The sequence below is a fragment of the Protopterus annectens genome, chromosome 12.part0 (genome assembly GCF_019279795.1).
Source record: "Protopterus annectens isolate FY-2018-M chromosome 12.part0, PAN1.0, whole genome shotgun sequence".
In the NCBI taxonomy this organism is placed as follows: Eukaryota; Metazoa; Chordata; order Ceratodontiformes; family Protopteridae; genus Protopterus; species Protopterus annectens.
Window position 1 is genome coordinate 1,255,166,044 of NC_056746.1, and position 15,337 is coordinate 1,255,181,380.

Consider the following 15,337-nt stretch of genomic DNA (forward strand, 5'->3'; position numbering starts at 1 on the left):
TGGACACAATACAATACCAAAAAGAAAAAAATACATAACAGGAGGGCCAAGACCCTCTAATTTAAACAGGTACTTGACCCCCTAGAAAAAATAACAGACACTAGCTGAAACAAAAAGGGGAAGGCCCCTCTAACTTAAACGGGAAACCTTTCCCTTAATCAAAAACACAATTTTCAAAACAAAATTCTTCAAAACACACTCGTACAACAACAATAGCTGTTAAAACAGCTTTTTGGGTAAGAATAAGCAAATTCCTGACAGGAAGTTTGAAAGAAAACAGTACTTAGCTCAGCCAAGTTTGAGACCACGTCCTAGCTTGTAAGCGGCAAACGAGATCTGGGGGATTAGTGGTGGTGCATCCTGGGATAGAAAATAGCTCAGCCAATAAGAGGCTTCGCTCTATAGCATAGCGTGCCGAGTCGGAGCCGAGGGATCGGCTCCGAGCCCATCAGTACAGAATGTAGGCGAGATAGGATCACATAACATCAGTAGTTTTATGTTTGGGTTTAGCTCTTCTTGGAGTTCATGTAGGACGCAGCCCTTGCACAGCCAACAGGAAAGCAAAAGCTATGAACTCCGCCTGCACAAACCTTCACTGTTACAATGTTTAGTTTCTCCATTTTCTATAATGCTTGCACTTTTGTTAGCCATTAAGATATTCAGTATGCTGGGGTGCAAGTCATGTGATTTCAGCAGGGTATATGGTCTGCAGTAAAGTCTTGAACTGAACACATCTCATCCATGTCAGTCTGCAGCTCCCATCTATGTGTCTCTCTGTACACTTTGCATATCACATATGTCTGTGTACACCTTTATCAGCTATCCTAAAGTGCAATTATCTATAAAATTAACAAAGTCTTCTTCACAGATTTAACAATACAAAATTCTTAAACACAGAATGCCCAATTCCTGAAGTACGGTGTGCAGTATCCTAGACTGCCATGATAACTGATAAACATTAACTATATCTGAAAAGGGTAAAACATCAGTACTGACAGACATGTAAGCAAGAAGTTATAAAGAACATTAAGGAACTGCAATTTTGAACATAAAAACACCAGCTAAATAGGATAAACTTGAGCTGCGAAGTGGCAGCCATCACAGATTACAAAGGGCAAGATAATTTCTTGTCACATCTTCTATTTAACAAACAGAAAATTACTGAAAAAATTCTTAACGTATTCTGTACATTCACCAGGTGCAGGAAACTAGCTGATACTAAACATATTGATATGGTCAGTGAACATCACAGGACGTCTCCTCCTAATTTTCTATATAGTACACTATGGCTCAGTGTCTAGCTGCACATCACTCACATTAGAGACACACAGTCTGCAGAAGCTTGTTGACCTTTTATTGCTTCAGTCAAACCATCATCTGACTTTTAACCTTTAGTACACTAGGGCAGAACCTTTGCAAACATGCAACAATATTCTCAGTGCGGAACAGTGTAGTCTCATCAGTTTAGATGATCAAGCAGGTGGTGCAAAAACTAGAAGGAAATACCCCCATGTAAGGATATGCAATACTACTGCATACATTCCAGTACAGGAGCAATGCTGCAGTATATATTCTATATGATGGGAATAAGTTGGAGGTAGAAATATTTCTTCAGGTCAGAAATCAAAAGTAAGAGGGATGGTTTTGTTCTCAGAGCAAAGCTACCTTCCAAACACAAACTATTAGCTACAATCTCAGCTGTAAAGGGAGAGAGTAAGCTGTGCCATTTTCAGTTTACTTCTCTAGAGCTAGAAAGTCTTCAACAAATGTGCAAGCAACATTTACTGTAGACATGCAGTGCAGAGATCCCCCTCCACCTACGATGCTCAGGGTACCAAGAGAGACCTGTTTAGAAAAAAAGTGCATCTTGTCTAAAGCAAACCACAATAATACATATGCCCATCATCAAACCTCCTATTACTAAGAACAGTCCCCTGCAAGCAGTTTAACTTAAGGGAGAACTCGTCCAATTCTGCAGGGCTTGAAATGTCCACAACTGCCCATATGTCATAAATATCTCCCAAAAAATAACAGGATTAAACCCCAGAAAGAACTTCCATCCACCATGCAAAATGCATAAGAAACAGAGAGAGAGAGAGAGACACAGGCAGACGTAAGGGGGTCTCCGACTATAGCAACAATCTTACATTCAACTATCAAATGTTAAGGCAATTACTCTCACATAAATATACTATATTCATTATAAGTACAAGTGTTGTAGTACATTCAAAACAAGGCAGAATGCAAACCAGTACATACAAACATAGGTTTCAGCAAGAAGGACACAGCAACCTTTTCAGCAAGCACTGCAGCTCCAAAGCCTGACCCTACTACTTGACTGAAGTTCCAGCTTCTAATAGTTAAAAAGGGTGTGTACAAGAGGGTCACATGGCAGCCTAACATATTCTTTGTAAGACTACTCAAGGAAGCTACAGTTATGGTCTGCAGCTCTTAGAGTGGGCCGTAACTTGCCCAATGAAAACCTCTAATATTGTGCAGTTTATATGACTTCTTGGGAGAATTTGTCTTGGGTGAAGTATAGTTGGGCTGTACAGAGCAGCAGCCATCCCTACTAAAACCAAGTGGGAATGAGTTATGTACTGAATCTCCCGTATTTCAGTGTTTCAAGCAGTGGTTTCCGATAGCTTTCCAGTGTTCACTTTCAAAACATCATCATTCCCTCCCACACAGAATAAGCAGTTTAGGTGATCATCTTCAGGGAGTCAAGTCTCTGACTGATGCATTTTCTGGTGACTTTCTGATGTATATCATGCCACCTCAAAAAAGATGCAATCAAAGAATTTCTAAGTGCCAAACAGTACTAATGGCTGTGGCTCATGTCTTTCTCTACTTCCTGCATTCATAACTCTTCAACATCAGACCAGCTGTACTTGAAATTTCAGGAGTATCTCGAGCTGCTGTAATGAAAATCCAGTGTGGTACATGAGGTTGCATCTTGTAAGTCATAAATTACTTATAGATTATTTTTCTACTATCATAAATACCAAGCAACAGCCCAAAAGTCACTGACCATTAGGTGCAAATTCTTAAATATTAACTACATCCTGAAGAACTATTTTTGGTGTGCATAAATATATTAAATCAAATGAAATGGCTGAAGCAAAGATCATGCAGAGACAACTGCTGTATACCTTGTTTTACTGGTGCTGATGCAATCTGAGGAACAGGCATTAACGTTGACTCTACTTCATGGGATGTACTGGGCTTAGGTTGTTCACAAGCTGTTTCTGAAGGACTAATGCCCCCAACAGGACTGCAGTCATCAGAGCCATCCTCCGGACAAATAAATACACCTATGGGTCCTTTTGTGCTTTTCAAGGAAATCCCAAGAGACTGTAAAACAATGAGAGAAAAAGAAACATCTGTTAACACATATTTAGCCCTGTAATTCTCAAAACCTCTAAATGGATTTTTTTTTGCAACTAATAGTTGCATCAATGTCATTTCTCAACAGTTACTTTAATTTTACCTCTTGTCAGAGATTAACTTTTATATCAGCAACTTAAGTTAAGACAACATACAGGAATGCCTGAATAGTTTCTGCAAGTACCAGCTATCAAAACTACACTCATCCTACAAACTTAAAATAAATTTAACCTTTTAGTTTTACTTTCAAAGTTTTACATTAAAACTCTGAAACTGAGCACTTCTTTGTAGACCTCCAAATTTCACTTAGACTGCTCATAAGTGAAGCAAAACAATTTGGTTGCGATTGCATCCTCTGTTCAAGGCAAAACCTTTCCCCTTAAAAATATTTTCCTTTTGCATGGATCAGCATAACAGACAGAGAAAGACGTTGAAAGCTCCCATTTCTAGTATTTCTTTAACCTAGAGAATCAACATTTCTTTACACAACCATGTTCTCCATGAAGAACACCATTCTAATTCTTGCTAGAAAACTGAAGGGTGTCTACTCTTCAAATTCCTAACAAATACAAAAGTGCTTAGTAAAAGGGCATTGCAGTTTCACAGTCCTGGCTTTACTCCCCAACGGCATCAAATGTAAGTATGTGTTCAACAGGAAATCCTCTAAGGAGAAGCCATCTCCTACTTAAATTTAACCACCAAAGTAATGCATCTTCACAGATGCTCAATTAGAAACAGGCTAATACTGACACTGACCTCAAATACATATACATTTTCTCCCCAGTAATAATCAGCAGGCATACTGATTATATCTAATAATATTAAGCGAGCGAAAGCGAACACATCAAATGACATCACAAAAGGTAAGGTAATTATTTAAAAACAGTATAAATACAGACTCTGCAGGAAAATGGAGCTGAAGTATTTATTCAAAAGTACAAAATACCACAGCCATAAGTGCTCAGATGAAGTCTCTCCTTAACAAGACAAAAGCGCTTAGGACTGTGGTGTTTTCTACTTCTGAATAAATACCTCAGCTCCATTTTCCTGCAGAGTCAGTATTTTTACTGTTTTTATTTTGCTGGACTGAATTTTGCCACTTTCATTTAGTGTAAGGTAATTATTTAATTCAGGCTTGCCCAGTCGCATTACAGACAATTTTTTGTAGTGGTACAGATTCTGACCTTTACCAGCAGAGCCTGCAGATTTTAACTATATAGTTGTAATAAAGTCTTTCAACTGGGCTTCCGCTGAGAAGGGACCACTATGCCCAGTCGGACTTTCCTGGCAAGCAAATGCAATAAACATGTTGTAATGCCCCTAAACCGTACAATTCCACGGAGGCCTGGGGAGAAAATCTCCATATACATACAGATGAAAAACAATGAATTGTATCATCTCATTTTCACCTCCTATGCAAACAGTAAAACATTATACGTACATAATACACAAAACATTATACACTTGTGCTTAATATTAAGACAATAATACAAAAGGACTTATGAATGCACTTAATACATATTTGGAATAGTACATCGTAGGACTGTTTAAACAATGTTACAGTTTCAGAGCGGAGGTGGTTCAACAGATTATGTATATCACTTACTATTGTGGTAGCATTAGTTGATGGGTTTACAGTGTGCATCGAAAGGAAGGGAGATAGATATGATAGTTTTACACAGCAAGGAGTAAGATCATTTTGTAAAAACTAGAGTCTGTAATACAGCAAAACATGGCACTAGCCAGGGAAAATGCCAACTACAGTTTATTTTTAAATGTTACTCTGGAGTGAAACATCATCATACCCAAGAGTTAATGAGAAGTAGTTTTAGTTTAGTTTTGAAGATGTGTGGATTTTCAGCAAGCCTAACAGAGTGGGATGGAGTTCCAGTCCTTGGAGACTGGACTGGAGTACACAGCATCTCCAACTGTTGCTGGACTTTTGAAAAATGAGGAAATGCTTATCATTAAAGCAGAGTTGCCGGTTTGGTGTGTACCTCTGCAGCAAAGAACTTACACAGCAGGGCATCTTTCAGGGTGGTGCACTACACTGTGTGGTACTTGTAGCTGACAGAGAGAGCAAGGTACTGGAGTAGCACTAGCCAGTTGAGGAGCTTAAGGACAATGCACTGATGAGAAAAGTAACCTTTTCTGAATGTAAATTTGGCTACTTTACTGTGACACTGCTCAGGTTTGCTCTTCTGTATGGCTTGGAGGTTAGTGAAAATTAACGAGGTATATAACAGTGTGTGTAAAAAAAAATAGGTCCTAGATGAAGTACAGAAATACTTGGTTATAAAAGAAATCATCCTCTGCGCCCCCCCCCCCCCCCCACACACACACACAAACACAACACAGATTTACTTATTAAATGACTGCTGACAACTTTGTTACTTTTCGGGTGGGGGGTAACAAAAAGACACAAGACAACATATATCCATTCAAGTGATCTAAAGGGGACCCACCCCCAGAAGGGGCCCTCCTTGGTAAATCTACAATTGGATTATTTTATTTTCTCAGAGGTACACAGACCATATGTTGGTGTGCACCATGTTGCCACTTTTCTTCTTATTGCTCTTGGAATAACTTATTTTCAATGTATATGTTTTTGTGTTCATGGCCTTACTAGATGTCCATCTGTCTGTGTCTCTCTCAGAGAATGCCTCTGTAGAATGTGAGTGCAAGAGACAGAATGGGACAGATTGCAACACACTCCATACATACAGCTGTTGTTTCAATGTAGCAACTGTTGTAGTGAATCTGTTAAACTCAATCCACACTTACTCAATTAAAATGAGAAAATATTCTATCTGAACAAGCAAGACAAAACTGCTTTACTTTTTCAGTTCGTTTTTTTTCCCTTGCATTTAGATTTACTGTGCCTCTGTGCTAAAAGCAACTGCTATCAAGCCCACCAGCAGTCAAGAATTAAACACCTAATTAACTCGCTGTCAGATGTGATTTGGATATCTTTAATAAAGAAAATAAAATTAAACCAGGTGAATGCAATAATCCAAAAAAGTCAGAGTAATGTAAAAAAAAAAAAACAGAAGCTAAAGATAAGGATAACATTTCAACAGTTTGGACATGCCTCTGCTGACAAACTACAAGTTTCTAGTTAGCACGGGCAATATATTACAAATATTTTATATCTTTTAAAGACAGCTGTCAAGTGTGTACAGAATAAAGTAATATTATGTGTAGGGCAGCAAAGGAACTACCACTGGCTATATGATTCAATAAACCATCACCACAAGCTTGAAAGATTTAGCAAAAAAACATGCAATCCCCACATAATTGAGTATTCATTTCATTGCAGAAAATATACTGACCAGAAGGAACCTTTATTAGAGCACATGGGTCACCCCAAAGGTTGCAGAGTGACAGTGGAGTGTAATTCAACAAAAACAAAGAAGAGCTATCACTCAAGAGTTTTAACACTAAAACTAAAACAACAGCTGTCAATAGTATATGCAATAACGTACATAAAGAAAACCAACACTAATGGATATTTTATTAAAAGGCAAAACAAAGCAGCACATCTAACTGGGCAAGCAATTTTATTAACAGTAAAATAAAACCCAAATCACTGGCAATTCTACATACAATGCACACGTCTATAGCCCCTATATGACGGTTATATACTTACAATAATAGCAGATCTGCATAAGCAGGTCCAGCCTCCTTAACCAACAAGACAAACAGCAGGCTTTCAGTTTGCTTGGCATCCACAGCTTCTCCTACTCGCACATAATACTCTTCACTCTAGCTTCATCTGCAGTTCTCAACTCTTCTTTACTCAAATGTGAAACCATCACAAACTGATGTAATAACCAACCTCCAAATCTTACCACCCTCTCCCCCACCAAGTCAACGTTTGCCAAGAGGCAGGGGAAGGACAGTGCATATGGTGATGAAGATGGACTCACTCATCCAGGTCTATCATTTCTTTAAACCTAAGGTAGGTATGGAAACTAATCTAATCAGTTTATTAACTTGCAGGTATTATGGCAGATACATGATCTGGGAAGAAATAATCTATGCTCATCAACTGTTAGGAAGAATCACAGCTTAGAGCACAGAGTTTTCAAATTGCATAAGTTGCAAGACAAATCAGTCATGATGTAAAGTTGGACTCCTGCAGTCTGGCATTGAGCCACCATGCATAGCATTGATAAAGTACAATGGTACAAAATCCAAATCAAAACAAGTGACTGTAATTGTACTACCTAGCACACCATGCCTCTTTAAAAACAAATGCAGTAAATGATGCAGCACTCTAAATATTGCTAGATGAACAGACTCAAGGTAGACATTTCAAAGTTTTTAAATGAGTGACCACAGGAATAGGAGTATGCTCAATATAACAGTATATAACTGAATAAAAAAAAATCACTAACTGCTTAAAACTTTCATCCTTTAAACTGGACTTTAAGATCACTCTAACATCCCCAGGAAGGAGCAGACCTCTTCCCTACGTCATAAACATGGCCTGTAAATGGGAAAACATTCAGTAACATGATCTCTTTTCTCAGGAACAAGAGATCACAACAAGTGCACCCTATAGGGCAGAGAAGATATCCACTGCACAACAATGTTACACTTTCCTAAAGAACTTGTACAGTAAGCTAGGAAACCCTAAAGGATGAAAACTGTCCATCCTAAGGCCTAATGAGGGAATGTTGGTCCATCTAGGGGATACTACTACTGTGGACGTGCTCCAAAGAAGGTAGGAGAAGTACAGAATGTAACAACAAAATATCGGTGTGTGAGATTCCCCACTGTAGAAATGATCCTATATTACCCAAACATCTACTGTTAAAACACACACACACACACACACACACACACACACACACACACACACACACACACACACCTGGAATATTTTCCTTGCAATTATCACAGATGTAGTGCAACTCTTTTTATAAGAAAACAGGGATAAAGCAGTATGCTAATCTAACAATAGCCTGTCTCTGACTAATAAGAGGGTTGTCACACATACCCTAGAGTATAACTGTGGAATAACTAGCCCTGCTTTAGAACTGTGCATCTAGTTTGCAGCATTTAAAGAAGGTATGAATGGAAGTTAAGTTTGCCATACCCTTCACAGACACCTTTCTAATGAAAGCAGCCATAGCAGGAGCCTCCCTGATGGAATGTGCCCTTACCAGACATTCACAACTTGTTGGTCAGAAAAGTTCATACCCCACTTTAGACATAAAGGAGGGGTTGGTGAGGAGACTGACCCGTCCTTGTGAAAGGTCAAGAAGGGTTCCTTCACATTAAAGCATGAATACTCCCGGCAGACTTTTGTGCTATTAGATGGGTGGTTTTCCAGGGTAGCATCCTGATGTCACATAAAACAGGTTCAAGGAATTACGGGGAGAGAGCTTCTCCAGCACAAAACTGAGGTACTAAAGGTGTGCTGGATCTTTTATGGGTGGTCTCAGGGGCAGCAATCATTTTGAGAATGTTTTTACAGCTGGGTGAGAAAATATAAGTGAGGGGTCCAGAGGCAAAGACACAGACATAAGCCTCCTTTAATGGAGGCACAAGACACATTTTTTTTTTTTGGTAAGCTCAGACAGGTAGCGCAGGGCCAAAAGCAGCCTAGCTTGGAGTGGCTGATGCCCTAAATTATGACACCAGAGAAACCCATTTAGAAGTATAATATTTCCTGGTCCGAGGTCTTCCATTTAGAAGTATAATATTTCCTGGTCCTAGGTCTTCAGGCCTCTTCCAAATAAGCACGACATCCTCTGAACCGTTTTTAAATCATTCACCTTTCTGGTATTGTGGGCCCCTTGTTCCGAGTGAGCAAGACTACCTGTTGTGGGAGAAACCATGGTTCCTCTTTGGTCAAGATCAGCAATAGAGTGAAACTGTGCTGCATGGGCTAAAAGGGGGCCACTAGTATTGCCACTCATCCATCAAGCTCTTACTTTTACTGTACCCTGGGAATAAAGGGTAGGGGTGGAAAAGGATAAAGAAACAGACCTATCCATGGAAGGAGAAGGCATCTAACCTCCATGTTTCCTTTTGTGGAGTCCTTGTGCAGTATTTCCTGAACAGTTTGCTTTGGCATGAAGTAAAAATGTCTACTTCTGGCACACCCCACTTGCAAATTAGTTTAAAGAATACTTCCCTTTATAACATCCTCTCATTTGGGTCAACACATATACTCCTCACTGTGGCTGTGATGTTGTTTTCCTGTCCAAGCTGTTCTGCGCCAGGACAGTGAGACCTATCTCCTGTTCCACTTCTCAAATCTTTATGGCTAGTCTATACAAGCAGTATGAGTGGATACTCCCTGCTTGTTTATGTACCACATCACTGTTTGTCCATTCTTATGAGAAAGAGCTCTGGGTTCAAACAGGTTCTGAAAGCTGACTTGAGCCCTCAGGACAGTCATTTGTTTGACACGGATACGCTTTTGTACCAGTACAGTTTCCCAAATGCCCTGGACATTTTTCTCCACAAATGGTCCCACCAGGCGAGACCTGAAGCATCTGCTGCTGTAAGGACCTGATGTCTATCTCCTGATGTCTATCTCCAGCTGAATGAAGACTCCCTAATTGGATTGGATGGCTATAGGAGCTCAGTCCTTAACCTTGGGAGGAGGGGAACCTTTTTTTTTTTTTTTAAGATACCATTGTAATTTCCTCATAGGGCATCTGGCTAGGGAGACCATGGGTATGCATGATGGCAGGAAAACTGGCAACCTCTGGTATCACCTGGCTGAATTAGTTTTTGTTCTGACATTTTCTTGAAGTATAAGGCCAGGAAAATTACTTTTTCCAGCTGTAGACTTGTAGTAGAGATTGTCCTAAGAAAATTACTCCAGTGGAGAGCAAAAGATGTAATTACTGAAGTTTCAGAGAGAACCCACTTTGGAGAAGCAATATATGGTCAGCTGTAGATATGCTTGCATCAATTGAGGGAAGACTGTCTGGATGAGACAATCACCCAGATATGGGTAAATGTGGACACATTTTGCTCTGAATAAAGTAATCACTGGAGCTGGATATTTTGGCAAGGCATAAAATTGGAAGCTTGAGCTCACTACCTCGAAGTGCAGGAACATACTTTAAATCCAAGCTAACTATAACAGCTTCTGAAAAGGATCATGGGGAAACTATAACCGCTTCTGAAAAGGATCACAGGGAAACTATAACCACTTCTGAAAAGGATCACGGGGAAACTATAACCGCTTCTGAAAAGGATCACGGGGAAACTATAACCGCTTCTGGAAAGGATCACGGGGAAACTATAACCGCTTCTGGAAAGGATCACGGGGAAACTATAACAGCTTCTGAAAATGATCACGGGGAAACTATAACAGCTTCTGAAAAGGATCACGGGGAAACTATAACAGCTTCTGAAAAGGATCACGGGGAAACTATAACAGCTTCTGAAAAGGATCACGGGGAAACTATAACCGCTTCTGAAAAGGATCACAGGGAAACTATAACCGCTTCTGAAAAGGATCATGGGGAAACTAACAGCTTCTGAAAAGGATCACGGGGAATGGGTTTTGCAGGACAGGCATCTTACATTTTGGAACAAGCAAAAAGTTTAGTTTGCAAAGGTTTAGTACAGCAAGACCCTTCCTTTCCTGTAACCAGGAAGAGTTTGGAATAGAAACCCATTCCTGTTTCTTCTCTTGGTCCTAGCTCTATGGAGCCCTGTGTTAGACAATTTTGTACTTGTGTTTGTGCCAGCTTTCACTTACCTTTTGGCACAGGATGAATGCCTGGATTTTTTGGTTTCTTTATAAAACTATGTATCCTAAAAACTTACTGTCTTGAGTGAGCTGAAATCAACTGGGAAGTAAAAGCTACATCCTGCCTTCTATTCTTTCTCACGGTAACAGGGAAGGGGTGAGGACAGAAGTGGGATTTTGGGATGTGGAACAGTTAAGTGTTCCGCTGTCACAGCTCCTCCCTTCTGGGTACCTGGGACTGGGGCCTTCCAGGCCTTGATCTGGAGTCAGTTTGCCACTTTCTAGAATACTTCTTTCCTTTCCTACTATTCTCTTTTGATATGGCACATAGGAAAGGAACATGTTTTACTTGGGCAGTTTCTGCTAAACCTAGGTGGGGGAGGGGTGTCTGAAGAAAAAGTCCTCGACTGTCTGTATGGTACCTTCACTTTTTTCCTCCAGCTTCTTAAAGACCCTGTCAGTTGGAAATCCAAAGAGGAAATCTTGTCAAGAGGAGTGTAAAGGATTGCCACTTTAAATTGCCCAGTTAGGGGCTGTTTCCCCATCTACGCATGCCTCCTGATAACAGACCCACCATAGCAGCTACCCAAATAGGTACATCCAAAGCACTTTAGTCACATTTTAAGGAATGCTTCGCAAACAGAGAGCTGGCATTGTACAAGTTCAACATTTACTTCTGGAGGACCTTGTCTTCATTCCCCTACGATTTCTATTTCATCTGATCCAGAAAGGATTTCTGGCATTTAATAATATGAAGTTGGTAGTTCAGGGCCCTCAAGGTCAGGACAACCAAAGTAAAAGTCATCTTCCCAAATCAATCAAGAATTGTGCTCTCCTGATCAGCTGTGGGGAGGATTCTGAAAGGGAAGCTCTTGGATTCCATGGAATCTGAAGACGCCCCTTATGGATCTGCAACAGGAGTTCTTCTACAGGTGCTTATGAGACAAACACTTTGCAGAAACAATGTTTCCTAGGAGGTAGGAGACTGGGAGTCCAGCTGCTGAGATGTGTCAAAGATCACAATGTACAGTATCTCAAAGCACTTGAGAACAGCCAGGGACTTAAGTTCTGGCAACACAAGAATAAATTCTCTGAATCTTTTAATAAACTGAGAATATTTCTGAGCCTCGCAATTAAAGGACACTCATCCTGTGCAGAGTAGCCCCAAAGGAAAGGCCCTCAGTTGGTAAGCCTGAGGCCGAAGAACCTTCAGATTCAGAGCTGGCATAGGATCCTCGTGAAAGATGGTCAACTTACATCAATTCTTCCTCAAAGTCTGACCAATTAAAGTCCCCTGTGAGGAAATGCTCCTCTTTCAACAGGACAGATTCCTGGTGTACAGTGTCTTTTCAGGATAGTACTACCCGGGTCTCATGAAATCCAGGAAATTCTCAGCTAGCCTGATCATGTCCTGTTAGCAGACTGGACAGGAATGTGCATTAGGCCCATGTAGCTGAGGCTGGGACAAAACGATGACCTTCTTTTCTTTGATTTTGGTGGTTTGGCCCTGTTTGGAGTGGCATGAGACAAAAAGGCCTTGGGCCCCAGGCATCTCATCACTAAATGAGAATGTGAGAGAATGCCACCTCCCCCCTCAATAACCAGAATTCTAGGGTCAGAAGCTGGTACCTGCACAGCAGGACCAGATCTGACTGATGCATGAAGGTGCTTGGCTCAAGAGGATGCTGGTGGTGAGACAGACATGGCAAATTCCCAAGGGGTCACACAAAAGGCCTCCTTCAGCAGGGGATGTAATCAGAAGGGGCTGCAAAAGCTAATTTCCTTCAACAATTCTCAGCCTCTGAAGGCTGGTGAAAATCGCATTGTCCGCTCCTTCAGCATGATTTTCTTTGGGATTTGTCTCCTTCCTCTTTCTAGGTACAGTATGACATCTGCCTTTTCCAAGTCCAAGCATGAAATCTTTTTTTTTTTGTTCTAGGTATCATTTTAAAGGATTCAGCCCTATGTTTTATGGTATGGAACTGAAAAATGCACACTGGGGTTAGTTAAGCATGTCATGTTCTAGACCTAGACAAAATAAGCAAAGCCAGTGGAAATCCCTATGCAGCACTTGTTTTCCACACTCCAAACATTTTTCACTTTTTCTAACATCTGCAGAAACAAGAAAAAGTTGAGCAAAAAATAGCAGAGTTCTCATATATGATACTTATTTTACTTTCTCTGGCATCAGGATCAACAGACATACTGAAATGCAAGTACGAACAAGATGAGACCTCAGTCAGTAAGAAAAAAATAAAGACTGCATTGGCTGATGGCTCCCTATATTACCAATGTCCTGACATCGGGGAGGAGGAGATAAGAGCCTTGGTATCCAGGCCAGCCTTGGCCTTCTGCAAGGCAGGAAGTCAAGATAGGATATCATGCTGAACCAGATATATTCAATAAAGCTGAGAACTTGGACTCCTAGGAAAAAAAAACAAAGGAGGGTCTAGACGTTCCAAGAATTGAGTCTATGACCAAGTCTAAGACCCAGTTGTCCTTGCTGATGACTCTCCAACCTAGGCTAAACTCTGAGGGACTGCCTCACACCAACAGCCCTAGACAGCAGTCAGAACTTCGTACACTAAGTTGACAAAGTCCTCCTCTTGGGTGACAAGTCTACAAACAGAAGGGCAAGACCATGTGATGCTCAATTGCCTTCTTCTGGGGCTGGATAAGCCTGGAAGCAGAAGAGACAGAGGGGGTTCAAAGAATTCCTCCATAGTGGAAACATTACTCAGAGATCAACTACCATATCCTGAGGAGGTTGGATGAATATAACTTGCCCCTAAAAAGGCAATCAAGATGAATTATCTTACATGCCTCAGTGCAAGAATATGACTGAGCCTGCAGTCCTTGTCCTGCCTAAGACCATCAAAGTTAAAATTGCATCAGGCTGTGTGGACACCCACTGTGGAAAAATTAAGCCTTAATCCCTTTCTTCTTGCATACAGACTGCAACTGCAAAGTCTGTCCTGCAACAATCTACTATACAGAAATGACATTTGTACAAGTGATAAACATTGGCAGCAGGGTGTCAAAGTTTGTGGTCTCCAGGTCCTGCGTTTCAGACTGAAGCAGATATACCCGAGTCAGCACAATGACCTCTCATTAACTTGTAACGTTTAGCCACAGGACGTTCTGCAGAGCCTTTTCTTTCCCAAGAGTCACATGATCCAAGTTAAGCATGCTTCCAGACTGTATGTATGACTCAGTGATGACGGACTCCACGATGGAATTACCAAAGGCTAGTTCTTTTTCTCTCTCAGGTTCTCATTAAGTAAAATATTTCCTGGGCTATGACATGGGGTCACAGATAAATCCGATGAGAACTTCAGGAGCCCAAGCTTTCTCTTAAGGAGTGATCATTTGGGGTTGGGAGGTGCACAGACTAGTCCATAAGGGACCTGACATGCTTACAATTACACCAGAGAAGATTTGTGGTTGGGGAGAACATATTGTCACCATAATCCAAGACACAAATGAAATCACAGCCTTCAAGACTTCTCAAAGTCTCACCACCCTATCAATGATGTGTATGCAATACTGGTGAACTGAAGAGTTTTAGGCAGGTACCACGTGTCAAATGACAAGGAGCTGGTGCAGACAGGCATATCTGCCAAAAAAAGGTTAGTAGGTACATAAGCCTGCACCATGTTTGATGCTGGCTGGCATCAGCAGTATTTCCCAAGGATAAAATCCCACATCAAGGCTGACAAGTCTCATCAGATTTCAAACTGCCTGCAGTTTAAAATATGACCAAATATCCCTGGGAATGGGAGATCACATTGTTTGCCCTAAAGGAGACAAGCAGTCAACCTAAAGTACAGCCACTGACTAAAAAAGCTAGCTATTTAGAGACCGCTCTCTGGGATCTGGCCAAGCATTTGTGCACTTGAGCTGACTAACTTAAGGGACAGTGGTGCCTAAACCCTGTGATGCACTCCCACTTGTAGGAACTTAAGCTGTACCTTCTCCAAGCCCCTTACTGCCTAATGAGGCAACGGATATGAGAAAGCACACACCCACACTTCTACATGACAAGTTTGCTACATATAGGGACCACAAGGCCAATGCTACAACTCACAATGTTCCTCCATTTATCTGACTTTCTGGCTATGTCCTGGCAGAGATCTAGGACTGTACACTAGGGCATCCTACTCATTTGATGCAAGAAACTTTCATCCAGAACAGTCCATCTTCCAGCCAACTATACCATGACTC

At 40.9% G+C, this 15,337-nt stretch overlaps 1 protein-coding gene across 1 annotated transcript in view; it reads right to left on the minus strand.

Annotated features, from left to right (window-relative positions):
* The window catches only part of E2F1 (E2F transcription factor 1), a 204,470-nt gene that overhangs the window by 40,937 nt on the left and 148,196 nt on the right, over positions 1 to 15,337 (minus strand). Inside the window, exon 6 of the mRNA XM_044090573.1 lies at positions 3,153 to 3,354. Within this exon, the coding sequence (XP_043946508.1) occupies positions 3,153 to 3,354 (202 nt within the window). The remainder of the gene's footprint in view (positions 1 to 3,152; positions 3,355 to 15,337) is intronic.